At 48.8% G+C, this 27,718-nt stretch overlaps 1 protein-coding gene across 2 annotated transcripts in view; it reads right to left on the reverse strand.

Moving 5' to 3' along the window:
- Positions 1-1,834: 1,834 nt before the first annotated feature.
- The window catches only part of CLPB (ClpB family mitochondrial disaggregase), a 73,448-nt gene continuing 47,564 nt past the window's right edge, over positions 1,835-27,718 (reverse strand). Inside the window, exons 7-18 of one of the 2 annotated variants that reach the window (XM_084227006.1) lie at positions 23,700-23,814; positions 22,937-22,982; positions 22,705-22,844; positions 16,838-16,915; positions 14,518-14,573; positions 11,209-11,253; positions 9,139-9,300; positions 7,316-7,472; positions 4,370-4,443; positions 3,785-3,904; positions 3,257-3,361; positions 1,835-2,492 (exon numbers count right to left, since the gene is read on the reverse strand). In XM_084227006.1, coding sequence (XP_084083132.1) covers positions 2,241-2,492; positions 3,257-3,361; positions 3,785-3,904; positions 4,370-4,443; positions 7,316-7,472; positions 9,139-9,300; positions 11,209-11,253; positions 14,518-14,573; positions 16,838-16,915; positions 22,705-22,844; positions 22,937-22,982; positions 23,700-23,814 — 1,350 coding nt within the window. In that variant the 3' untranslated portion in view covers positions 1,835-2,240. The remainder of the gene's footprint in view (positions 2,493-3,256; positions 3,362-3,784; positions 3,905-4,369; positions 4,444-7,315; positions 7,473-9,138; positions 9,301-11,208; positions 11,254-14,517; positions 14,574-16,837; positions 16,916-22,704; positions 22,845-22,936; positions 22,983-23,699; positions 23,815-27,718) is intronic. The other variant, XM_084227007.1, reaches the window with a different exon arrangement.

Raw genomic sequence — 27,718 nt, forward strand, 5'->3', positions numbered from 1 at the left:
GGCTGAGCACAGTGGTGGAGAGGGGGACAGGGACCCCCATCCCTCCATCCCACCGTGTACTGGGAGCTGCCTGTAGGCCTGGAGATGTGTCCACGTGCCTGGGTGGGTCAGGGTCCCTGCAGAGCTGGTCAGGGGGGGCTGATGGGACCCTCTCCAATGGGATCCCTCATGATAGAACGGCTCCAAAGGGACTGTCCTGATGGGACCCCTGTCTGATGGGGGACTACTTCCAATGGGACTCCTTGAATGGGACTCCTTGAATGGGACTCCTTGAATGGGACCCCTCTGATGGTGGGACCCCATCTGGTGGAACCCCTCCAATGGTTCCCATGCCCATGGGACCCTCTCTGAAGGGACCCCTCTGCAAGATCCCCTCTGATCACACCCCAAACTCCCCCAGCTCTAGCCCCAGCTTGCTTGGGAAGACAGCACCCACCTCATCATTGCCACCCACACTCCCCAGCCTTCATTGCCCCATGGAGTCCCCCAGATGATGTGTCAGGAGGTCCTGGTGGGTCCCCCAGCCCCACAGCTGCTCACAGTGGTGCTGGAGGCCTCTGCCACATTGTTCCTGGGGACAACCTGGGGTGCTCCAGTGTGTCCTGAGCCCCCACGCTGGTGGCACCCTGTGCCCTGACTGGATTGGGTGCCAGCATGAGGTTCAGATGCAGGGAACTGAATGCATCTGGCAGAGCCAAAGAGGATTCTTCTTCCAGATCCCATGCTCCCAGCCACTCTTCCTGGCAGTGGAAGCCCATTGTATTGGCACCAAGAAAAGCACCTCAAAGGGCTGTGGAGGGCCCATGTGGCCCTGGCTCCTGCCTGTGGGGCTACGATCCATGGGGTAGGTACACCTTGGCATGGTGGAGGGTGGCACAGTGTGTACTGGGGCAGCATGGTACAGGGTGATGTGACCTGGCACAGCATGACATGGCGCAATGCGGCATGGCACAGTGTGATGGCACAGCACGGTGTGACAGGGTGTGACCCAGCACAGCATGGCAGGGCACACACCTGAGGGCACACCCAGAGAACAGCTGTGCCAGAGGTGCACACCCACGCACACAGACACGTTACACCTTTGTGCCTCCATGCACACACATGCAGAGCTCATTGCACACCTAAGTGCACTGTGGAACTGAATCTGACCTTAGGAGGCTCCAGCAGAGCCTGGTGACACTCCAAACCCTCCAGGGATGGGATCCTGCTCCAGCCCCTGGCATTAAGCCACAAAAAAAGCTACTGGGAGAGGAAGGGGGTTCAAGGAATCCCCCACCAACCCTCCTTGTATAAGACAGGAACCAGCGCCAGAACCAAAGCCTCCTGGGGACAGCAGGGTAGGGGGTAACAGTGGGATGGGGATCTTATCTGCATCCCTAGGGACAGTGGCTTGGGGCTCATTAATCCTGGGAGGGTTTGATTTCCATATGTATTTCATGTTCTACTCTTTGAAACCCTGTCTGGGGTGGACCATGAGCAGCTCCCTGAAGAAGCCCCCATAGGGGGGCAACAGCCTCTGTGTCCCCATGGGTACAACTTGGATAGCTCAGTTCCACTTGAGATATTAAATATTTCCTGGAAGAAGGTAATGAGAAAAAGATTCAGCCAGGGGTCTGCACCAGGATGTCACCTGGCTGGGCTGGGGAGATGTGACAGTAGGTCCCAGCTCCCAGTGGTATTCCCCACTCTTGGTGACATTCCTGGCTCCTGGTGATGAGCAGGAGGCCCAGGAGTGCCTTGGGATGAGGGTGATGATGTCAACAGCTGCTCCTTCTGGGGACACAAAGGGTTGGGTGCTCATAGCATGTTTATTGCCATAAAGAAATGGGGACAATACAGAGCAAGTGCCTGGTGGCTTTTATACTCTCACTCAGTTCCCATTCCTCACCTTGCCAGCCCAGCTGACCCAGCAAGCCCCCTCCCATGGGAATGACAAATTCATCCCGGCTCCCACATGGTCCGCAGTTTGCTTCCCCCTTCCTTAAAAAACTCCACCACCCTGTGAAACCCCAAGACTATCATCCACAGCCCCATCCCTGAATGGCACCAGGGCACCTTGTCACACACAGCTGCACCCCTGGAGCCCTTCACGCCCATCCCAGGGCAGCTCCTGCCCGTATCCGTGTCCGTGTCCGTGTCCGTGTCCATGCCCAGCGGTGGCAGGGCTGTGGCTCTGCCCTCTCTGACACCGCTCGCTCCGGCTCTTGGGGTGTTGTATTGTCACTGTGAGTGCCCAGCACTCACAAGAAGTAAGTGATGTTTTTGGGGTTCAGCGGTGCCTGGATCTCCAGTTTTCGGGCCTTGCGGTCCTTCTCTACAATCTCCAGCCGCAGGGTCGGCACCTTGGATTTCTCTGTGCTGGAGGAAGACCCCTCTGTGGTTTTCAGCAGCTGCTTGTCAGAGTCCTCCACAATGATCCTGAGGGTGCAGCCCTGTGGCAGCAGGTCCTGCTCGTAGGCAGCTGCCAGCTGGTTCACCACGCGCCGCTCCACCTGAGGGACAGACCAGATTCTGTCAGGGAAACCCTGTGGAAAGTCCCCCATGGAGATGGCCAGCTCCTCCCCACCCTCAGCTAGTGCAAAATCATGCAAACTTTTCTTCATCCCACTTATTTCCTATCTCTGGAGTGTGAGTGTGCCACTTCCTCCACAAGACCACAGACATCTCCCCAGAGATGAGGACAGTCAGACCCACACAGTCATGAATTCATGGAAGGCTTTGGGTTGAAAAGGACTTTTTAAAGTTTGTTAATATTTCACACCCCCCTGCCATGGGCAGGAACACCTTCCACTAGAACAGGCTGCTCCAACCTGGCCTTGAACACTTCAGGGATGAGGCTGCCACAGCTTCTCTGGGCAATCTGTATCAGAGCCCCACCACCCTCAGAGGGAAGAATTTCTTCCCAATATCCCATCTAACCCTGCCGTCTTTCAGTTTGAAGCCATTGTCCCTTAATTTATTATCCAGGTGTAATAATTTATTGTCTGCAGTCCCTCTCCAGCGGTCTTGGAGCCCTTTTAGGCACTGGAAGGTCTCTAAAATCTCCCCAGAGCCTTCTCTTGTTCAGTAGGAACACCCCCAGCTCTCCCAGCCTGTCTCCTACAGGCTACAGCCCTCAGAGCATCTCCATGACATCCTCTGGACTTGCTCCATGACTCCATCTCTCTTTTGATGCCTTTCCAATTCTGGCTCTTCCTGGGCAGTGGGGCTGGAGGTGACTTCACGAACTTCACCCCGACTTCCCTCTTGCCTTCACCTCGTGTTTGATGGAGCGGGCACCATAGTGAAGGTTGTAGCCATCAGCCAGCACGTCCATGACCTCCCTGTCCCACAGCAGTGTGATGTTGTGCCTTGCCTTGGCCTGCCAGGGTGGAGGGAAGAAAAGGAAGAATAATTATGGATGCTCCCCAGCAAGCCTGGCACCCTTCTCCTTGACCAGTGAGGATGTTGCACTGGGGTGCTGAGAAGGGCTGAGCTCCACCAGGCCAGTTCTTCCACAACAAAGGAACCCCAAAATCCTGTTTAGCCCTCAGAGAGCTCAGGTGTGCAAAGACAAATGACATCTACGGAGCCTGGAGCTCATCCCTGCTGCAGGCCAAGAGGAACCATCTCTGCTGCTCCCAGAGGTCCCAGCTCTCCCCAGCACCCCAAGATCAGCAGCTTGTATGATGATGGTAAAGATAGACATCACTGTGTATCTTTACCCCAGGGCAGATGCTCCAGAAGTGATTTCTTCTGGAGTTTTTCTGAGCAGTCTCCTCTAAAGCCACTGATGTTTTTTTACCTTTTTGGCCCAAAAATTGAGCTCCTTGTTGACCAGCTGGATGAGCTCTGAGTGGCAAAAAGGGAGAAAATAGACAATTTCATTGATCCTCCCCAAGAATTCGTCCCGTCTGAAGTGTGCCTGCAAGAACAAGGGAGGAGGTCAGCAGGGAGAGGGATGGTGACTGTGATGGGACAGCAGTGAGAGTGGCATTGCAGAAGGAGCTCCCCAGGGATCATCCCACCTCCCACAGCTCCCCACAGCCATCCAACCCCCACGCCATGGAGCTCGACAGCATCAGAAACATCTTAAAGGAACTGAAGATCATGGGGATGTCACTGCAGTCAGGTTTTCCTGACCTTGGGAGAACAGAGAACCCCCAAATCACTGCAGCACTTCCTGTCCTAAGTCCCCTTGGCACCATGCACCATGGCTCTACTCCAGGAGTAAAGAAGCTGTGATTTATTTCTGCTGGGCTCTGACCTCTCCAACATTTTTAGTGGGGTTACATTCCTGCTCTTATAGTTGGTAGAGAAACACAGGGAAGGAGTCTGGGACCAAAGCTCAGGACACCTGAAACTTGAGCCATGAAGACACTGTCCATACCTTCAAGATGGGGCGAATAACCTTTTCCTTGAACTGCTTGGAAATGGTGATCTTGTCGGTGATCTGGACATCCTCTGGAAGAGAGGTGAAGGGGGGGTGTCAGTAGGGACAATGAGACAGTGGCTTCACTCTGTCTGGATGAGCTAGGCTGAGGGCAAGGAAGGGTCTGGGGGGTACTGCAAGAACAGACCTGGGACCTCCACATGTGCCAGCAGTTTGCTTTGGCAGTGTGGTGTCCCTGCACTTGGACAGCAGTTCTGGGTGCTGTGGTGCTCCAGGGGAACATCCAATGCTGATGTGGCTCCCTTGAATGGCCAAAGAGCCCTGGCTCTGCCTCTGCTCCCTGCTCTGTGCCCACAGGAGTTGCTTCCAGGGGTTTTGGGAAGCTGAAGTGCCCAGTTGGTCTCTAGAGCAGCCGATGACCTGACACACAGAGCACCCTGGCCCTCTAGGGCTGTGAGAACTGAAAGAGCCTGTGGTCTGTCCAGCAGCCACCAAACTCCTGCTCAGGATGCCTGCAGCACTGCTCAGGCTGCAGTCTACTTCCCTCCGCTGACTGCAGATGGAGCCAGGGTCTGGCTGCTCTCGAATCCTGCCTCCCAGCCACTCTGGATGCTTGGCTGCAGCATCACCCTTCTTTCCTCCCAGTGCTGTCTTTCTCTTTGTCTTCATCATCCCAGTTCTTCCCACAGCTTCACCCATTCCACCCTTATTTGCCTCCATGTGCTGTACAACACAAGGGTGCTCACAGGGAGATAGGTTCCTGTGCTCTGGATTGGAACCTGGCAGAGCAAGGCAGGGCAGGGCAGGGCAAGGCAGGGCAGGGGACACAGACCCATGCTGGGTGCTGGGACCCTGTCTCAGCTTTGCAGCCTTGATGAAGATTGCTGCTCCTCACCAGCAGTGGCAGGAGGGGTTCTCAGGCTCCACTCGAGAGGTAGTTTAGGTTGGAAAAGCCCTCTGAGATCATTAAGTCCAAGTGTTCCCCCAGCACTGCCAAGCCCACAACTAAACCATGTTCCCAAGTTCCACATCCATGTATCTTCTAAATACCTCCAGGGATGAGAACTCCATCACTGCTCAGGGCAGCCTGTGCCACGGCTGGACAACACTTTTGGGGAGTAAATTTTCCCAATATCCCCCCTAAACCTCTCCTGGCATAAATGGAGACTGTTTCCTCTTGTCCTGCCACTTGTTACCTGGAAGGATACACTGATGCCCACTTGGCTGCATCCTCTGTTCAGGCAGTTTCAGGGAGTGAGGAGGTTCCCCCTAATGCCCAAAGTAGCACTCTGGAATCACCTGATCCAATTCCAACCCCTCTCTCTCAGGCAAGGATGCCAATAACTCCCAGTGTTTTGGCAGAGGGGAGCTGGAAAGGTAGAAGAGCCAGCACTGCTACCAGCATTCCACTTCCCATATGTAATATCTGCTCCTGCCACTGGTAGATGCTGAGCCCACTGGGGAATCTGCTCCTTCCCTTTATCTTCCCATTTATCTGCCTGCCAGGCGCGTTAGTGACTTCCTGCCATGGCATCTCCACACTGAGAGCTCAGAAAATGGGCAGGAGCTCCTTGAAACCCAATTGAGGGCAGCTGCTGTGCCCAAATGCCCTCCCCACCTCCTCTCCTGCTGCAGCTGTACTGTTCCAGAAATTAAAATTCAATGCTCTCCTCATTGAGCAGGGAAACATTTGGCATTTTCAAATGTTATTCTGGAAGGTTCAGTTGACAATGTGTTTTGTCCTTTACCCAGCCTGACTGAAGTTTAAAGATTCTGAATTAAGCCAATGTCAACAGCCACTTCTCCAAAGTAAAAGGAAGAGACCGGGAGAAAGAAGCTGGAAAATAGATTTGATGACAAAATCCGATGGTTTTTTTCCTGCTCTTGTGGAGCTGATGCAGGAATATGGTGTACCTGAGATGGCACAGGCTGCTGGACACCTTGACAAAGATGTGGCATCCAGACAATTAAGATCATAAAAGGATCTTAAAAACCCCAAAGTAAGTTTTTTAAAAACCAATGAGAAAAGAAGGGATGCAGTCACTGTCCATGGTTTCCTGGTTCTCCACAGGCACAGCAGCACCTGATGGAAACAGGCTCTTCCTCTGCTCTGTGTCACAAACACTGCCTCAAAGGGACAGTCCTTGATGCTAGCATCACCATTCATCTGTATATCCTCAGTTACCAGCAAGGCATGATGTTGCACATCAAGTTGTTCATTTTCAATCTCAGAGACTGCCCTTGCTCTCTTCATTCCCCTTTTATTACCTAATTCACATTTTGGGAAATTTTTCTCCTGGAGCCTGATATGTGAGGCCAGGGCTCCCATTCCACAGGGAAGTAAAATTCACTAAAATCAGTTCTTTTGGGAAGGACTGAGAGGAAACAAAACTTTTCCATATGAGCACCTGAACCAGCCACAGTCTTTTGCAGGAGGCATTTGGAAAGAGAAGGGTGAGTTGATAAAGAGAATCATGGAATCACATAAGAGTTTGGATTGAGAGGGACCCTAAAGACCATCCAGTTTCAATCCACCTGCTCTGAAATCCTCATTATTTGAGATTGTATCCTTCAGAGGAAGACTGCATCTTTAAGGCTCTGTCCAACCTCTAAGCCTTTCTCATCCTGTGCTTACTTCCCTGGAAGTGTTTTAGGCCAGGTTGGATGGGGCTTGGAGCAACTAGGTCTTGTGGAAGATGTCCTGGCCCATGCAAGGGGTTGGAATGGGATGGTCTTTAAAGTCCCTTCCAACCCAAACCCTTCTGAGATTTCTTGATTTTTTGGCAGAGGAGCATTCCCAAGTCATGTGGACCTGTTGGGATCAATGGGGAGGGGACTGAAGGGTCTGGGTGTGCCCCTGCAAAGGCATGGCTGAGCTGGTGTCAAAGTTGTATTACGAAGGAGGGAGGTTCTTTAGGGATTTGAAGATTGAAACTCCAGTACCTAAGTTTTCTGCAATCCTTTTCTTGCTCATCTCCATTGCCTCTTGCCGGAGCTGCAGTGCGTGCTGTGCAATCTCCTCACTGGCCACGTTGGAGGTCATGATGAAGATGGCATCCTTGCAGTCAATGGTCTTCCCCTTTCCATCTGTCAGCCTGCCCTGCAACAACAGCAAGATGACACCAGCCGTGTCAGCAGGTGCTGGAGGACATAGCCAAAACACCAGGAAAAAGAATACGGGTCCTGTTTTTCCCCAGAGTGAATTTAATTTTGAAGGGATACCCAAGGATTGAGGTGGAAAGAAGCAAGGAGGAGGTTGGAGAAGTCCTTGTCTCTCCAAGAATGGCAGGAATTCTCCTGCACATGGTCCCAGCCTGCCCCATCCAGGACAGAAGTGATGGAAGCACTGGGAGATGCCTTGCAAGGAGGAGGGTTGGGCCAGTCCATGTCCTTGCTCAGCCTGGAGAGAAGGAGGCACTTCTTGCTCTCCACAGCTCCCTGAGAGGAAGTTAGATCTGTGATGGGGGTCTTGGTCTCCTCCCAGGTAACAAGGGACAGGACAAGAACAAATGGCCTGAAGTTGCACCAGGGATGGTATGGGTTGGGTATTAGGAAATATTTCTTCCCTGAAAGTGTTGTCCAGCCTTGGCACAGGCTGCCCATGGCAGTGTTGTAGTCCCCATCCCTGGAGGGATTTAAAAACCATGTGGATGTGGCATTTGGGTTTATTGGTGGGTTTGGCAGTGCTGAGGGAAGGGTTAGACTTGATGGTCTCAGAGGGCTTTTCCACCCTCAATGATTTCATGACTGTGTGGCTGCCCATATGTAACTCCCCAGCTTTTGGCCCTCTGCCTACCTCCCTGTGATGGTTTTAGGTCTGACACAAGCCCCAGGCTCAGGTCAGCACTAATGCTAATGCTATCCCTAACCCTGCCTGTGGCTGTGGTTTGGGCTGGGCAGAGCCCGCAAATAACCATGTTATGGCTGTAACAGAGCTCCTCATCCCTGTGGGATTGATCACCTGGCAAACCAGGGCTGCCCAGCACCACCACTGCTGAAGTGACATCAACCCTCAGCCCCCCATACCAATCCAGGAACCTCCAAAGCACCAGTGCTCTTGATTAATAATATAAAAAAGAGAGGGAAATAAGGAAAAAAGCAGCATCTCCCCAGGCTGTTTCTTTCCTCAATCCATCTCCAACAGCAGAGATCCAGCACAATGACACAAATCCTTGTTGGGTGCTTGAGATTAACATTTGGGTTATTGCCCTGTCAAGTTCCTGGTACAGGAATTGATTTCACATTGAACTGCTACTGTGATGATCTATGCAAGAAAAATGGTGTTATTAATCCTTTAAACAAAAAAAAACCCCACAACTTCAAAATCTTCCAGCATGTTGCTCTGGAGTTTGGTGGCCTCTGAGGACAGACTGGGACCTTCAAAATCAACCAGACAGCTGGAGAGTGACTTTGGACAAGGGCCTGGAGTGACAGGACAAGGGGGAATGCCTTCACACTGCCAGAGGGCAGGGTTAGGTGGGATATTGGGAAGAAATTCTTCCCTGTGAGGGTGGCAAGACCCTGGCACAGGTTGCCCAGGGAAGCCATGGCTGCCCCATCCCTTTAAGTGTTCAAGACCAAGTTGGATGTGGCTTAGAATAACCTGGTTTAGTGGAAGGTGTCTCTGCCCATGGCAGGAGGGCTGGACTAGATATGCTTTTAAGGTAGCCTCCAACCCAAACTGCTCCATCTGTTATCCCTCTCACCCCTCACTGTCACCTTCTGCATGTCCCTTGTGTTGATTCTAACCTCTAATGTGGATTTACCTCATCAAACAGCTGCAGCATGATGGTGAGCACATCAGGGTGGGCTTTGTCCACCTCGTCAAAGAGTACCACAGCATTTGGGCACTGCCTCAGCTTTTTGGTGAGCTGTCCACCCTCTTCATGGCCCACATAGCCGGGAGGTGAGCCGATGAATTTCGCCACCTGGGAGGAAGGAACAGGAAAGGTGAAGGCTGATCTGTGGACAATGGGAATGAAGCCCTTCTGGTAGCTCGTCAGGTTGGCACCACTCTTTGCTGCTGACAAAACAAATTCTGTGTTCTTTGTGACACCTATTGCACCCAGGTATCCCAAATTCAGCTCAAAAAGCTACAATTAAGCAAAATAAGGATTAAGCAGTTCCCTGCCCAGAGCTCAAACCAGCAGAATCCAAGGAGCAGGCATGGCCAGATGGGAAGGCACCAGCCCTGCTTTGCTATGCAGGGTCTGAGCAACCTGTCCAAGATGTCCAAGACCTATTTTCGTCCCTTTTAAGAGCAAGAATTCAAAGGATTATAAGTGGCAGGTGGTTCTGGTGCAGAATCAAAACCACAGGTAGGCTTTATAGGAAGAGGCCACAAGTAAAATACTTTTCCTATGTCATCACTTCTTGACATGGTGTTTTTTAAAAACACTTAGAAATTTAGAAGTTCATATAGCATAGTATTTCTGACAACAGGAAAGTTTTGGCAAAATGACAATTTTTGACACATAGCTTGGTGCCTCTTACATCTACCCGTGTCTGAGTGTCATCCAAAGTCACAGCCATGGAATGGTTTGGGTTGGAAGGGACCAAGTAGTGCCAGCCCTGCTGCCATACACAGGGACACATTCCACTCCACCAGGTTGCTTCAAGCCCCATTCAATCTGGCCTTGAACACTTCCAAGGATGGGGCAGCCAAAGCTTCACTGGGCAACCTGTCCCAGTGTTTTACCACTCTCATTGCTAGGACCTTGCTACTTTTTGGGGAGACAGAGCCTTCCAAGAGGGAGGGCTCAGGTCCAGGGATGACCTTGGCAAGGATCACAGAAAACTTGGCACCCTGGACCTCCTGTGGCACCAGAACTGGGTAGAAGTTGTGATTGGAGGGGTGGACTTGGCACCATTGTCCTGTATTCTGCTGGATTCTCCCCCTTTCCTACGTGGAAGGTAGGCTCTGAGGCAAAGATCCCACACTGGACTTAGCAATGTTTTGGGGATAAGGTTTGGGGTAAGCTGTGCCTGCCTGGGCAACGTTAGGTGATGAACAGCATGTGGCTGTGGGTTTCAAGATGATCCTCTGGATTCCACCATCTCTTCTCAGCTGCTCTCTCCCCAAGGACTGACCCCATCCCAAGGGAATTCACAGCACTGGACACATATTGTTGAAGTTTTCCTCGCTCTTTTGTCTCTGCTCCTAATTTGCCTCAATGTCTTGGTTCCAGCCTGGACAGGGTTAATTTTTGCAGTAGCCAGGAGGGGCAAGGCTTGGATCTGGAGGATATTCTATCTTACCTCATGTCATGGAGCAGAGGGAAAGGAGTATTCTGGGGAGAATGGGTTCCTTCTGGTCAAATAGGAGCAGCAGAAGGATGTGGAATACTGTGAAGTAGCTGGTTCTGAGCTGGAGGGCGTGGCTGGGGGAGCATGGCTGTGGTTGGGTTGGGTCAGTGAGCATTTTGCATGTGAATCTCTCTCTCTCTTTTACATACTTTTGTTTTTAATATTGTTGCTTGTTTGTTTTCTTATGTCACTTGTTTCCAGCAAATTGTTGCTATCTCAACCCATGGCCTTTACCTTTTGAGCCTCCAGTTTTCCTCTCCAATCCACTGCTGTGGGGAGGGACAAGGGGAGGCAGGGAGGGAGTGAGAGGCTGCTGGTTTGGAGTGTCTCAATGGGAGGACTAAATTGGGGAGTACCATGCCTAAACCACAACACTCAATTAAGGTTGCTTTCTGGCAATTTACTTGCAATTTAATGCACAACTAGGAGCAACTCCTGTTGTTCTGCTGTGCTCCCACCCTGACACACCAAAATGCCCATTTTTTCTGGATTATATTTGAACGTGCTCCCTTCAGAGCCCATTTACTGACCTCATGCCTCTCCTGGAACTCCGACATGTCCAGTCTGATGAAACCCTGCAAGAGACATAGATGAGATTTGATCAATCTGCTCGCTGCCAGAGCTGGAGCAGTACTGACAGGGATGAAATTTTCTAAATAAAATAGATATTTTTATAGTTCAGCTTTTTAGAAATCAATCACAAGAAGAATGCAACACCCCTCCACAAAAATCCAGCAAAAATCATAAAGCTGAGGTGAACTAGGCTTGTGGGTGATCACCTAAAACAGAGAATAGTGTTAGAGAATTTATAGCATCCACCCAAGTATCCATTTTGCATCTGAAAAGCTGATGATTCACTGCAGGTACTGAATGTTGTGATCATGGAGCTGTAATCCACATCCTAGATGGAAAAGGAAAAGAAGGGAGAGGGAAGGGGAGGGAATAGGAATATTTCAGTTGGAAAGGACCCACAGTGATCCTCTCATCCAGCTGATCAAGGAGAAGCCAAGCCTCAACCTCCCAGCATCATCCTGGAATAGTCAACCAGACATGACCACTGTCCAAGAGGGAGGAAGAGACATGTCTGGAGACACATCTCATCGGGACACATGTACATGGCACACTCAGGGACACCATCACACAGGGATCCCAGAATTAGAGAACAGAATCACTGAACCCTTTGGGTTGGAAAAGCCCTCTGAGACAACAGAGTCAAACTGTTCCCTGAGCCCTGCCAAGCCCACCACCAACCCATGTCCCCAAGTGCCACATTCACACATCCGCATGTGCGATCTTTTCTGAAATGGGGACTACACCACTGCCCTGGTCAGCCTTTTCCAGACCTGAGCAGAAAAAAATTTCCCTAATATCTAACCTAAACCTCCCTTGTTGTAACTTGAGGCAGTTGCCTCTAGTCCTGTCATTTGTTACCTGGGAAAATAATGGAATCAGAGAATAGTTTGGGTTGGAATGGACCTTTAGGACAATCCCATTCCAACTCCCCTGCCATGGGTAGGGACACCTTCCACTAGACCAAGTGGCTCCAAGCCTCCTTCAACCTGGTTTTGAACACTTTCAGGGATAGGACAGCCACAGGTTCTCTGGGTAAAATATTCCCATGCAAAAATTTCCTTGAAAATTATTAAAATATCTACAAACTGCCCAGGGCAGAGCAAGATGGAAAAAATTGACTCTGCTTTGCAAATGAAAGGGAGACAGTTTCAAGTTTTCCATTCTTAATCCATCAGTTCCTGTGAATTGCTGCCCCAATCAGAGCCTGTGGGGGGTATGACCCCCTCTCATCCCTCATTAGGGGACCAATGGCTGAGCTGGTTCATTCCTGATAAATCCCAGATTCCTGCTGCAATCAAATTAACACAACACTCAGGGTTTAACTGATTTCCCCACTGGATATCTGGCCATGGAGCAGTTGTATGTGTGGGATTAGAGAAGAAGGTGCTCTAGATCCAGGATTATGGCTTCTGGAAGGCATTTATAGAGGCATGAGGAAAAGAAACCAGAACAGCTGTGTTTACAGCATTGGTTCCAGTTCGCTCTTTCTACACATGTTGCTGCATTGTATGTCCATTCACTGCTGGAAGATGTGGGGAAGAGGGATTCATCTATGCACAGATCTGCTTGTCTTTCCTTCTTTTCCCTGGCTCCATGTGGGAGAGAGCTAAGTACCTATTACAGGTAGGTGGAGGCTTAAATGTGAAACATGGAAGAGAATGTAATGTAACAGAATGGAATGGAAGAAAATTCCATTGGAATGGAATGGAATGGAATGGAAGATTGGAATTGAATAGAATAGTATGGAATGGAACAGAATAGATTAGAATGGAAGATGGGTATGGAATGGAATGGATTTGACTGGAATAGAATAGAATATTGGAATGGAATAGAACACAACAGAATAGAATACATTGCAATTTAATAGATTGAAATAATTGTAATGGAATAGAATTGGAAGAATGGAATAGAATAGATTGGAATAGATTGGAAAGAAACAGAATAGAAAGAAGGGAACAGATTAGAAATGAATGGAATGGAATGGAATGGAATGGAATGGAATGGAATGGAATGGAATGGAACGGAATGGAACAGGACAGGATGGGACAGAACAGGATAGACTAGACTAGACTAGACTAGACTAGAATAGAATAGAATAGAATAGAATAGAATAGAATAGAAATAGACTACAATAGAGTAGAATAGAATAGAATTCAGTAGAACGGAATGGAAACCCCAGACACCACTGAAGTGCTCTCCTGCAAAGCCACCACCTCCATGAAATAATTCCAACCCATCTTCTCTAACATCTAACCACTGGGTAACAAACTAAATAATTCAAACTGCTTCTGGATACCAAACACTTCAGCATTTAAAATTTTGAGCAGGAAATCAATGTTGCATCGCTACAGTCCATACTGGCAGGATATGACAAGTGGTGGAGCTGGGGACATGGAAAACAGATTTCTGGAATTTTATCCTTCTAACAATTTACAGTGACATTAGTAATGGAGGCAAAAAAATATGTTCACAACACAGGATGTCAAAATAAGAGCAAAATTCAACAGGAAGTACAAATGTTACATCCATTTAAATTTTTCCAATTCAAATATTCTGGTAACAGACAGGAGCATAGACAGTGTCCTGGACTGATCTCACAATGTGGGCAGCAGGGTGAAGTGGGGATTTTGCCCCTCTGCTCTGCTCACGTGAGACCCCACCTGCAGAGCTGCCTCCAGCTCTGGGGTCCAACATGAAGGGGATGTGGAGTTGTTGGAGTGAGTCCAGAGGAGACCATGGAGATGCTCCCAGAGCTGGAGCCCCTCTGCTCTGGAGATTGGCTGGGAGAGCTGGGGGTGCTCAGCCTGGAGAAGAGATGGCTCCCAGAAGACCTTAGAGATCCTTCCAGGGCCTAAAGGGGCTGCAACAGAAGGGAATGGAATGACAGGACTAGGGGGAACAGCTTGCTACTGACAGAGGGCAGGGTAAGATTGAAGAAATTCTTCCCTGTGAGGGTGGTGAGGCCCTGGCACAGGCTGCCCAGAGCAACTGTGGCTGCCCCATCCCTGGAAGTGTTCCAGGCCAATTTGGATGTGGCTTGGAACAACCTGGTCTAGTGGAAGGTATCCCTGCATTTGACAGGAGAGGTAGAACTGGATGAGCTTAAAACGCCCTTCCAACCCAGACCTGTGACTCCATGACCCTGACAGGTCCCTCCCAGTGCAAAAGAAGCTCTTTCTCAGGGCAGCACAGCCACACAATGAACCCCCTGATGACTCTCCCAGCATCCCTTTTACTGCCAGCACGAAGCTGGGATGAGCCATTACCTTTTTGATGTCTTTATGGATGTACTTGGCTGTCTGCTTGGCCAGCTCTGTTTTACCTGTTTTGGAGAGAGAAAAAAAACTTGCATTAAACCAGGTCTGTTAATCAGCTCTGCTAGCACCAGGGCTGAAACTTCCCGCAACCAATACATGTATTTTCCTTGGGAAGTGGGATTGCTGTTTAATCTCCAGGATCACATTCAGTAGGGTTGCCAGCCTGGGCAGGGTGAACAGATGCATTAGAATAGCAGCATCTCTGCATTGGCTCCTTCAGCTTTAATTGACTCTCACATGATGGGAACAAAGCTCTTGATTTTTTCCACAAAAAGGTGTTGACAAATCAGAGTTTTGCTATATTAGATGGATCAGATTTTTCTATATTTACCCTCAATACTCCAAGTTCCTTGTGCAATGCCTTGTAATCACCAAATAAAGAATTTCAAGGAAATGGGGTGTTTTCAATTTGCTTTATATAAGATGACAGTAAAAAAATTCTGGGATTAGGAACAATCAGTAATGGAACAAATCCAGCCTGGAAGGCATTTATAGAGGCCTGAGGCATTTATTGAGGGTGAACACATATACCAGCTCATGCCAGGCCATGTCCTATTCTCCCAGCCCATCCATCTGGGGGAAAACTTCATTGAAGAGGCAGTTTTTTAAAGTGTGGATGACAGAAAACTTCTCTTCCCTGCTGCTACCCCTCAGCCCTGACACTGCTGGCTTTGTCAGGTTGATCAGGGGGAGGATTGGGCCAATTTTAGCTCCTGGGGTGACCAGCAAAGCTGAGGTGAAGCCAGTCACCCCTGCGGAGGATGGATGCTCTGGGGGTTCATATTTGTCCCTTGCACACCTGTCAGCAGTGCACTGCACATGGATCCCTGTAGGATTTACTTGCATACTGAAAAATAAATGAGCAGGGACAGAAATAACTATTCTGAAGAAAAAAACACACATGTTTTTAGAAGGAAATTAGGTTTAAAAGTACATTCTTACTGGAGTATTGTAGATCTACCCACAGCTGTATTGCAAGGACAATAGATCTGGTGGGTCAAATCAGTAAATCACCAAAAAAAGGGCTACAAATATGGGAATTCATGGGGTGTGCTCTGCTCCAAAATTTGGCATTTGATTTCAGTTTGAGCTTTGCTGACTTTGACTGATGCTGGATCAGAACTCCTGATGTGTAAGGATGCAAGAAATTATGCTTCCTATAAAAAGAAAGAGAGAAAAAGAGAAGAGAGAAAAAGAGAAGAGAAGAGAAGAGAAGAGAAGAGAAGAGAAGAGAAGAGAAGAGAAGAGAAGAGAAGAGAAGAGAAGAGAAGAGAAGAGAAGAGAAGAGAGAGAAGAGGAAAAGAAAAGAAAAGAAAAGAAAAGAAAAGAAAAGAAAAGAAAAGAAAAGAAAAGAAAAGAAAAGAAAAGAAAAGAAAAGAAAAGAAAAGAAAAGAAAAGAAAAGAAAAGAAAAGAAAAGAAAAGAAAAGAAAAGAAAAGAAAAGAAAAGAAAAGAAAAGAGCCCCCTTGGAAGTCCATGGGAGGGGAAGAGCCAACAATTTACATCCCTGAGTCTTCAGATATGCTCTAGCAGGGCAATGCAGTGTCAAAAATATTTTATCCTGATTTTATACAGCTTTATAGCAACTTATTTGGAGTTAATGCTTGGCCTGGTACTGTTCTGCACCAGGAGCAAAATCTCACCTGTGCCCCTTTAACCCCTCCAGCACTGGAGCATCAGCACCTTCTGGAGCCCTTTGGGAGGCAGTGGAGGCAGGAGAAGCCCTGAGGTTGTTCCAAATGTCACAGATCAGTTACTTTGAAGCTGTTTTGTTGGGGTTTTTTTCCACAACTAAAAGTCATTTGGACCATTTCATGAACTGATCAGCTGTCATGTGGCATTTGATTGGGCTGGAGGACAAATCTTATCGGTGTCAATAAAATCCTGTCATTCCAAAGCAATCTGTGCCCACAGGAGCAAACAAGCAGAGATTCAGTTTGCAGGCAGCAAATTTCTACTATTATCCCACCATTCCCATTGGAATAGAGGGGTTTTCACCAGAAAGTTGTTAAAGTAATACTTTTACTCTGAAAACTGCCCCTTTTTGAGACTTGGAGGGAGAGCTGTTCTCTGGGATAACTCAGCATGAGGCTGGATGTGACTGTGTGTGCTGGTGTCCAGCTGTGGTCATCCCTGCTGGAGGATGGCTGACCCGCTGAAAGATGACAGTGTGTTTAACTGGTATTTCATTCAGACCCTGCAGCTCTGCAACAGCTTCCACCCCCTTTCCTCAGGGCTCTCCATCCCCCTCACCACAACCCAAATGTTACCTATTCCAGATGATCCCAAGAAAAGAAACACCAGCGGGTGCTCCTCATCGTACCAGCCATTTTCCTTCCTCCGAATAGCTGCATTTGAAGACAATGAAAACAAAAAAGAGGGGGGGAAGCATATAAATCAATGCCACAAAGCAAGTGTAATTATCACTAAGTATACACTATGTTTTACTGCTCTCTACCCACTCCCAGTCCTCCCTGCCATTAGCGCTCTCTAATTTGATTAGCTAGCCAAGGCCCCAGAGACACCTAATAAGGTTAGCATGGATTTGGAAAGCTGCCCAGAGCAGATTTCGGATAAAGTTTTCCAGGATGTGCACTCAGCGTTGCCAGGGAGATGGTGGAGGGGGGGGACAAGGATGGATGGATGGACAGAGGGATGGAGAGGCACTCTGCCTCGCCGGCTCCCAAGTGCAACCTTTCTGTGAGGAAAAAACATCAGTTTTGAAGAGGTTTATAGGTTATTTCTGGCATGGAATGGGAAGAAAGAGGTGGCTGAAGGTCACAAATGCTCTGAATTGGTGCAAGGACTGGGAAAAGTGTGGTGATTATCTCAGTGCCTCCCTGGATGGCAGCATCCAAGTGCATCCTGGGTGAGATACCAGTGGAAAATTTTACAGAAGGCAAGAGCCCTGATTCCTTCCCAAACTACCAGTCTGACCAACACAGCCCTTTCTCAGGACAGACATGGATCTGCTTTGCAGAGTGGGTGATAGCTCTTATCCCCATGGGTGCCCACAGCTCCCCAAGGTACTCTTCAGCCCCCCAGAGCAGCCTCAGGCCCTGTGAGCGTGCTCACCAAACCACTAACATCATTGCACTGGGCTTATTTGAAGGAGGAGGAACTGCTTTTGAGGCCAAAAGATCAAATCTCATCCTCTGCTGGCTGGATCTGGTCTCTAAAACACAGAAGTGGTTTCCCTGGATCAGACCAGCTTCCAGTTCAATGTGAGAGATTAACTGACAAACCAGCCTTTCTGCTTTATCTGCAGTATTTCAATCCAGTCTGTAAATCTTGTAAGGTGTTTTGTAAAAGAGAGCACTGTACAGTCTCAGGACCCCTCAGACCCAGCAAGGTCTCATGACAGGCACATGGCACCCCAGACCCAGCTGAACCCAGAATGTGGCACATTAGGAAGCAGGGCATGAAAATGGAAAGATGCCCAAAAATTGTAACTGACAAGGAATTTGAAGGTAATGGAGGAAAACAGCAGCACTGGAGGTGGGATGAGCAGAAGGAAAACACTGGCAGAGCTGTGCCTTAAAGCTCTTGGAATGCTGCTGCACACAGGCATGGCAAAGCCTGGCCTCTGCTGCCTGTCAGTGGTGTCCACAGCAAAAACAGGAACAAAGCCAAGAAAGAATAAACCCACTTCTCCTTGTGACTGTCACCCTCAAAACACAGCTCCCTCATCTTCTTCTGGCCACTATCCTGGGTCTCAGCCTCTGTCCTCGTGCCTCAGTCCTGTGTCTCCCTTGAATGAGGCACTGGCTGGCTCTGTGGGGAGCTGTGGGTTTGTTTTCTTCCCTGAGCTGGCAGAAGAGCCCAAGAGTGGCTTTTAAAACTGCAGAATTCTTAATTTCAATCTCAAAGTCAGTCTATAAAGCCCTTTTCTTGATGGGGTATGGTAAATAGAAGACACCTAAAAAAAAGACAACCTAGGCATGACATGCCATGAGTTCTTCCTGCACAGGAGAAGAAACTGACATGGGAAATAAATAGTGCCATTTTGCACATAAAAAGATTTGCATATAAAAATATTTAAACAATATTTCCATTTTGCAAATACTAAGAAATGGAATGTCACAGCCTACAGTCTGACATGGAAATGATGCCTGTGCCAGCAGGGACACACTGGGAAGATGTTAAACAGCACCAGCTCAAGTCAGATATTCCAGCAGCTGGAGTTTATAGATGCATGGAGGGGTCTCACGGGAATTTGGAGCTGCAAGAGCTGCATGTAACCATGCTCCTCAGGGTCCATGCCTGTATTCCAGGAGACCCAGGTAGCAGGGGAGCCAGCAGATCTGGTGAGGATTAGGAAAACAAGAGCAAAGCCTCACGACAAGAACAAATCAATGAGCTGAGGTTAATGATGAAGGGTATGAGGAGTGACCTGACCACAGTCATTAAGTATCTCCCCAAGAAGGCACTGAACTTGCTCAGCTACAGAGAAAATTAAGGTGCTCCAGGGGCTGGAGCGAGAGGATCAAACTACAAATAAAGCAGAACAGTTTTAATAACGAAGGTGATTAACCACTACAGCCACTTAGGAAGAGAGTGGGACTGAATTCCAAATCCTTGTAAAGTCTGCAGGGAAAGTCAGAAGGGCTTCCCAAAACGCAGTGGTAGCTCTGGATGAAGATGAAGGTTTGCATCACTGTCCAAACATCAAAAAAATGCCCAATTTAACCTTAAATCCAAGGCATGTAGAATCTTGTAATTTTAGAAGGGTGTGGGGTGGAAGGGACCCCAAAGACCATCAGTTCCAACCCCTTCAGAAATGGAACTGAGTGCTGGGATTGTGCATTTAGTGGGAGCTGAACCCCAGTGCCTCAAGAACTTGCCATTCCATGCCTGGACACAGGCAGATGCATTACCTGTCCCCTGGCCATGCTAATGAGTCCTGACTCCTGCCAAAGCTTAATTAGCTTGGGCACAAGGCCAGATGCAGCACTGGTTGGTGCCTGGCTCTGTCTCACCCTGCCTGGGCATATCAGCACGACAGACCAGCTTGGCTGCAGCCAGCAATTTGATTCTGTTCAAAATCCTGGGCAAAGACTGGTGGGAATCCCATCCTGTCCTTCAGCTGCTCCCTGGCCATGTCATCCCTGGAAACAGCCCCCTGACAGGGAGGTGCAGAGAAGGGTCTGTGCTGCATCCCTCTGTGTGCCCTTCCCAGCACTTCACATGTTCCTTCTCAACCATTTACAGCAATGAACGAGAGGTCAAACACCTGGGGTGGGAAATTTCATAAAAACTGATGGGGAGTAACACAACCGCCAATAATTCCTGCAGCTATCTCAGCTAAGATAATAATGGTAATAAAAGTAATAAACTTCTGCTTTGGGGCATGGAGTGACCACTCACAGGGTCAAGCACATTCAGGGTCCAAAGACAGTGGGGTTAAGTGCTGCCTTCTTCCCCTCCCCTCTGCAGCAGGATGCCAGAGTTTATGGATAAATACTCAAAGCAACTCCAGGGATATAAAGCATCCCTTAAAAAACCACCATAAAGTTAGAGCTTAGATTCAGCACGTGATCTCTGTCAGAAGATGCTGAGCATCATATTTAGGAGGAAATTCTTTCCTATGAGGCTAGTGAGGCACTGGCACAGGTTGCCAAAAGAAGTTGTGCCTGGAAGGCCAGGCTAGAACTGGGCTTAGAGCAACTTGGTTTAGTGGAAGATGTCCCTGTCCATGTCAGGGGGGTGGAATGAGATGGGCTTTAAGGTCTTGTCTAAGCCAAACCGTTCCACGGTCACTAGTCAGCAGCTTAATGAGACCAACAGTGTGATAAGGTGTAAATGCTTTTCTACAAGCAGCCTGAAAATGATGAGCTATTCCAGCACACAGCACTCTTGAAGTTTGGAAAAACTTAAAAAATCTGGATATCCCCAGGGAAGGGACACCACTCCTTAGGTTCTACCACTGTGGCTGACGAGTGCAGTCTCTCAAGCTGTCCAGTGCAGTGTCCAGCTTCAGCAGTACCAACAAAAGCTCCATCCCAAGGCAGTGCAGTGTTCAGTTTCAGCAGAAGGAACAGAAGCCCCATCCTGGACCAAAGCAGAACATCAGTGCCAGTTCCAAGGGTGAAAATCTCAGCCAGGAAAGCCACAGAAGCACTCTTCTCCTTGGAGCCTGTACTGCCAAAGCAGCTGCTGGCCACGCTGACCGCTCTTCATTGTCACCCAAGCATGAAATCCATGCTCTGCCTCTGGGAAAGCTGCCCCCTTCCTTCCTCCTGGCATAAATAAATAAATAAATACCAGGAGGGAGGTCACACTGCTGTGCTGAAATCTCATTATGACATTCAGGCCCAATGTCCAAAACAAGAGCCTGATGATGATGACGCTGGGGCCTTCTTCTGCGGAGCTGTTCCTGGCATTGCTGCCGTGCTCTCGCTTTATTTCGTCCATCTGTAACAGTGTGACTGCAGCCCTGCGTCTCCAAGAGGCCCTTCAGCCCGCTATTGAACTGATAAATTCACTGTATTACTTTACACAAATCAATACCCCAGCAGTTATCAGCACTTGATGTGACTGAAATTGGTTTCAGCCAATTTGTGAGTGTAATAAATGTCCATTTATCAAATCAATTCATTCTGCGGGGCTCCTCGGCCCGTCTGGGTTTGGGGTACCGCAGGGCAAAGGCTCTGGGGCCAAACCCGTCCTGGGATCATTGCTTCTATCCAGGTACTGCACTGATGCTCCAGGGTCTGCAGCATTCCCAAAGAAGCTCTCTTCCAGCCCTGCTGCTGGTGGCTCAGGGTTATGGAACCCCAAATTAGATCAAAGCTGTGTCCTTGCAAAGTTTCACCTGACCTGCAGGCAGCAACACACATCAAAAAACAGCCCTCATAAAGGATCCTATATTGTCCAAAATAACCCCAGTTTCCTTTGGACCAGAGCAGGATGATAGTCTTCCTCATTCATTTCCCTACAGTTTTGAAACACTGACTGATTTTCAATATCATAGCTGCTAAAACTGGGAATTTTATCATTAAAACATAATTTTTCTGAATTACCCTTTCTTCAAAATCCCTGAAAAATAAACAGCACTTCTCCTTCCTCACTCCTTATTCAACTTCAGGAAGAGCTGGAACAGATTGCTTCAACCCTCAAGGTTTATTCCCCTTGAAAAGGGGAAGTGGTAGGTTTGAACCACCCTACTTCTAAGTGAGTATTGACCAGTAAACATGGTATATCTATATAAAAGATATTCTTTACCTGCCATAATATTTAGGATATTAGACCAAAAAAACCCAAAACCACCACATATATATATATTTGGGAAAAATGCTTCCTTTAGCTTATAACCTCAGAGAGGAGATGTTGCTGATCTCTTCTGCCTCCTCATCCTCCAGTGAAAAGGCAAAGCAGCCCTAATCAGATCCAGAGCTCGACCATTTATGGAAGTGCCTGGAAATACAACCCTAAGCCTTTTAGCTGCTCATTTGTATGTACCAGTCAGAGAATCCCAGCAGTTCCTGAGATGGCAGCAATGACCTGCCTGTTTCTGATGTCAGGAGATGGAATATTTAATGGGGATTTTGTTAAGATGAACTGAACATCTACACCCGTCGAGGGGGTGGCCAAGCTGCCTCCCACCGTCAACCAGTCAGGCATGGGTAAGAAACCTTGTACGCTGGGAGATGCCCAGTTACCATCAGTTAACCATCATCCACCTTCTTCCAGTCCTGTCCTGCTGCACATATCAGAAAAGAGTGCTGCAGGGCTTGGATATATCCTATGGAGGCAGTGGGGAAGGATTTTCCCTCTGTGGCAGTGATGCCATGCCGTTGGGGCTGTGGCTGCAATGAGCTCTCCACCAGCGTTCCCGGTGCATCCCCTTGCAGGGGGTTGCTGGGATAACAGCTGGACTTGGTGATCTTAGAGGGTTTTTCTAAATTATTCTATAATTCTGTGACTCCATTCTATCCCCATCGCTCCGGACCTTGTGCTTCTAACCCCAGATCACACGTTCCCTTTGTATTCTGGCTAAGCCCCTCTGGAGACTGTTTGGATCATGCACCGAGTGACGGATTAAATCCAATTATGCAATTAAGGCACCAGTTATAAATTAAACATATCAGGCAGGCTTGGTGGATCTGAAGATGTGGTGTGTGGCAGGTCTGCTCACCAGCAAATGGCAGTGGTGAGGGCAGAGTGGAGGGATGCAGGGTCCACAAAGCAGCAGGAAAACCAGCTGGGCACAAAATAAATAGCAAAGATAGAGAGGAAGTGCTTGAGAGAGAAAGTCCTGTCTTAAAATTCATCCTTCTGGACAGAAAACAAAAAGAAAAGAAAATGAAAAGAAAAACTGGACAGAAGGGAAAGGGGGGGGGAGGAGGGGACAGAGAGTCTCCCACTACCTTTTGGTCCAATATCCTGAGGCTGTAGGGGTATCAAGCACATTCCCTATAATTCAATAAGAAAAACCTCCATAAAGGCAAGGACGTTAATGCGCAGAAACGCCACCTGTGTCAGGAACAGGCACTGCCCATTAATCACAGCTCCCCAATTAGCCGGGCTGCTGCCCCCAGGCGCAGCCGTTCTCTGAACATACAGGGTGGCTGTTGTTTTTGTAGGAGTGTAGACTCCTTCCCAGCTCCTTCCTGGCTCCTTCTCAGCTCCCAGCCCACACTGGGCTCCTCTTTGTTAACTAAAGGCAATGGGTTTGTGTTTCTGACAGCATGTTCCTTGTGATTCTGCCCTGGCCTCAACAGGCTCTTATTTTGCTGTCCCATTTTCAGGCATTAACTGGGATGCACGTATGGGTCAGGAATTATTGACAGGATCCAGAGGTTTTGGACTGGCAAATCAAACCCAGCCCAGATTGCTGGAGCCTTGATTACATGGAATCACAAAATGGTTTGTGTTTGGAGGGAGCTTCAAGCTCATCTCATTCCGACCCTCTGCCATGAGCAGAGGACACCTTCCACTAGACCATGCTGCTCCAAGTCCCATCCAACCCGGCTTTAAACACTTCCATGGATGGGCCATCCACTGTGAATTCCCCAGCAACCTTACCAGGCTGCCCAGAGGCAGCCTCAGATCAAGGCTTGAGGCAACAGCTTGTCTTCCCTGTGGAGCAGGTGTGGGAGGGCAGAGTTGGCAGCATGTGAAGGGTCCTACCTGCCCCCACTGTGGCTATGGCATTCTCCTGACCAATTATGTGCTCCTTTAGCCGTTGTTCCAGTGGGAATCTCCGCCGTTCCTCCACCTCCCTCCTGCGCTGCTCCTCCTGGAACTGTGGAGGGAAGAAAACACAGGGATCAGAGACTTTACAGAGCAGTGGGTCACTACACAGATGTCAGAGCCCTGTATGGGGATCTCTCTGACATGGAGCCAGAGCATCCCCAGGGCAGATGCAGTTTGGTCTGGATGCACCAGGCCCAGCAAGAGGAAATTTCTGAATCTGTCATGGACGGAAGCTCACAGGGGCGACTGGGAATAGGGATCCTACTCTGCTGATGGGAAACCAGACCCTCTGCTACCTCTGTACTGGTGACAGAGGGAACAATGGCATTGCTCAACAGCTCTTAATCATTTGGTGCTGTTTATTTTGGAAAATAAAGTCATGACTGTTCTACCTAGATTTGTCTTCCTACCTTCCAACCATTTCCTGTTCAAAGACTGCAACCAGATCCTGCAGGGATGGCAGAGTATCACTGTGCCCTACATGCAAGAGAGCTGGAGAGGGACTGTGGACGAGGGCATGGAGCGACAGGAGAAGGGGGAACTGCTTTCCATTGAGGATTAGATGGGATATTGGGAAGAAATTCTTCCCTGCGAGGGTGGTAAGGCTCTAGGACAGATTGCCCAGAGCAGCCGTGGCTGCCCCATCCCAGGCAGTGTCCAAGGAAAGGTTGGGTGGGGCTTGGATCAACTTGGTCTAGTGGAAGGTGTCCCTGCCCACAGCAGGGGGGTGAAATTAGGGAGCTGTAAAGTCCCTTCCAACCCAAAACCTGTGATTCTAAGATCTTTAGAAAGGCTGCTGAGCACTCTTTCTTCCACAAGCTGAGCTCAGACATTCCCAGCTGAGACTATTGCTTTGGGAAGATTCATCCCCCAAGGCCAGACTCAGATGAAGACAGAACACAAAGAGCCCGTGGGGTTTGCCGAGTGAGTAACTGCACCCACAGAACAGTCCCTGTCATTGAACCCACCTCACTAAGGGGAAACACCCTCCACCAAAGCCAGAAGGCAGGTGCCAAAGCTGCAGCAGGGTCCAGCTGCTGGAGCAGGAGTGGATAACCCCCAGCCAGGCTGCTGACATCTCCTGGGCTAGCAGCGATTCTGACAGAAGTTAAAAAATAATAAATAGCAAACAATCCAATTTTGGCTGGTGCTATCAGTCTCACGTGTAATAGAGATGCCATGAGCCCTGATCCTCACACAGAGCAATAACTTCCCTGCAGATCCCAGTGGAGCAGCTCTGGGACAGACATCCTGCCTGTGCTGATCCCCCCGGCACTGGGTTCGACCTCACCATATGTCTGTGTCTGACAAATCTTTTCTCTCTCTCCCTCCTCTCTGGCCTTTTGGAAGATGCAGGAATGTGATCAGTGATGTTAGGACACCCAACAATTCCCATGGGTTTATGGAGAGTGGGTAAGATGTGCAGGAAGAGAAGGAAGGGATGCCCATCCTCTGCAATGCCCTCTCCCTCCCTCCTTGGAAAACTGACACAGTACAAGTCCTCTGCACAAGTACCGTTTTCTGCTCAGGATCTGTTCTGGAGAGCCCTGCACTCATGCCAGTGACTCAGTGGGCCAGAAGTGCTAACACAGCTCCTAGCTGGGTCATGCAGCTGGCCTGGAGCATCTTGAGCAGCTGCCTCAGCTTACACTGCACAGGGGACATTGGGACAAGAAAACCCACCAAGAAAAACGTATTTTAGATCCATTGGTGACAGAAACTCCAAGAAAAAGCCCCACTAATCCTGGATTTTACATAAGACACAAATTTCCACTCCTCTCTCATCTGCTCCCCTCTCCATACACATCCAGCTGTTCCCACCTTCTCGCTTTGTGGTGTGCAATGGTGTTGGTGGGGATTGTGTCCTCACCCTCCAGCAGCTGATCTTCCATTGTTCTGATGACCTTTGTCTGGCTCAGGATCAGAACTTAAGTGGAGCACAATGGTGCTACCTGCTTGGAGAGCAATGCAGGGAGCGCTGCTCTGCTCTTATGTTGGAGGCAACCAGACTTCTGCACTCACCGGGTTAAGTAGTTCTCCTGATGCAAGGCCAAAAGCATCATAAATCTTAATTATTAAAAAGAGAAGGACTCAGTCTGTGCTTTGGCAGGTGATAACAGCTGTCTGCCTGTCCCTGGGGTGGGCATGGCACTCATGGAGTCACAGAAGGGTGATCTTAAGAAACCTTATAGACCATCCCATTCCAACCCCTTTGCCATGGGTAGGGATACCCTCCACTAGATCTGATTGCTCCAAGGCCCATCCAACCTGGCCTTGAACACTTCCATGCATGGGGTAGCCACAGCTTCTTTGCACAATCTGTGTCAAGAGCCTCACCACCCTCACAGGGAAGAATTTCTTCCCAATATCCCATTTAACTCTCCCCTCTGTCAGTGTGAAACCATTCCCTCTTGTCCTGTGCCCCCAGGTCCCTGTCCAAAGTCCCTCTCCAGCTCTCTTGCAGCCCCTTTAGGCACTGACAGGGACTCTAAAGTCTCCCTGGAACCTTCTCTTCTCCAGGCTGAATACTCCCAGCTCTCCCAGCCTGTCTCCAGAGCAGAGGGGCTCCAGCTCTCAGAGCATCTCCGTGGCCTCCTCTGGATCTGCTCCAGCAGCTCCACGTCCTTCTGATGTTGGGAGCCCCACAGTTAAAGGCAACTCTATAGGTGGGGTCTCACCTGAGTGAAGCAGAGGGGCAAAATCCCCACCTCACCTGCTGCCCATGCTGTGGGATCAGCCCAGGACACAGGGGGCTTCTGGACTGCCAGCATGTTGTTTTAAGGAAGAAAAGTGGAGAATAAAATAACTGAACTCTTTAAGAGCAGGAGGGGTAGAATTATCTACTGGGTAAATGCTCTCTTGAGCCCAGCACCAATAAGGAAACCTGCCCTGAACAGTTTGAAACTTGCCTTGGTTTTTATGCTTAAGTAATAGTTGAAGGAGAGAAAGGAAATATATCTCTGGAGCTGTTCCTGAGGAAGATGATTGTACTTGTATATAAACCAGCAGACTGCCAAGCCAGCCTGTGATGAATATTCAGCTGGGGGGAAACTGGTGCTCCCGGGGTTTCATCCTCCCCAGCAGCCACATTCCACTGAGAGTCTTTGAGAATTTATAGCTCATTTTAATCACTGCTAGAGAATGAATAGGCAGAACTATTACGGGATGGACATATCCCATAGATTTTATTTACATATCCTTGTGACAGAATAACAAGGAGTTTTCATATGTATTTTTAATTTATTTTGATTTCCTTTATTCTTAAAAAAAAAAACAAACCAGAACTCTGTGTGTGCGCTTTTCCTGCGCTTAGACCACACTTGCCTGATGTTGAGGACTCTTGACTTGGTTCCCAGTGCTACACAGTCTGAAGAAATTAAAATAAGCACTTCTGTATCTATGACTAAAAGGGAAGGAAAGCACTTGAAACTGGTTCTGTCCTCTGTCACTGGAGGGATAGCAGCGCCTGGACTGAGCTTGGCTTTTGCAAGTCTGTCTTTGCCATTCAGCTCCTCTCTGCACCCTATCAGACCCATCTGGTGACCTCCTGTCTTTGTGAGTTTCTGATGAAGGATTTTTAAGGAATATTTCAGCTAGGAAGAGCATACAGCTGCCTTTTCTGCTCTGGAAGCAGCAGTGTGAGACCTCCTGACCAGAAGCTGGTGTCCACTTAATCCCAGCCATCACCTTTGACAGGCCTTTCCAAGAAAACAAGCCTCCAGCTGTGACTCACATGCTTCTTTTTCCATCCTGAACATCCTCAGGTTGCTGGTTTAAGCACATTTCATTAGAAAAATGTCTCTTTTGGTTATTTGAAAGCTGGCTGTTGGCTAATCTGGCCATAACCTTCTATGTGGAATTTGGAGCAGTAAAAGCTCATTTGAAGCTTTCTTAAACCCACAAGAATTACCTCAAGATTTTTTTGGCCCTTCCTATAGAAGGGCCATCTCCAA

This window comes from Fringilla coelebs (genome assembly GCF_963513975.1).
Source record: "Fringilla coelebs genome assembly, chromosome: 2".
In the NCBI taxonomy this organism is placed as follows: Eukaryota; Metazoa; Chordata; class Aves; order Passeriformes; family Fringillidae; genus Fringilla; species Fringilla coelebs.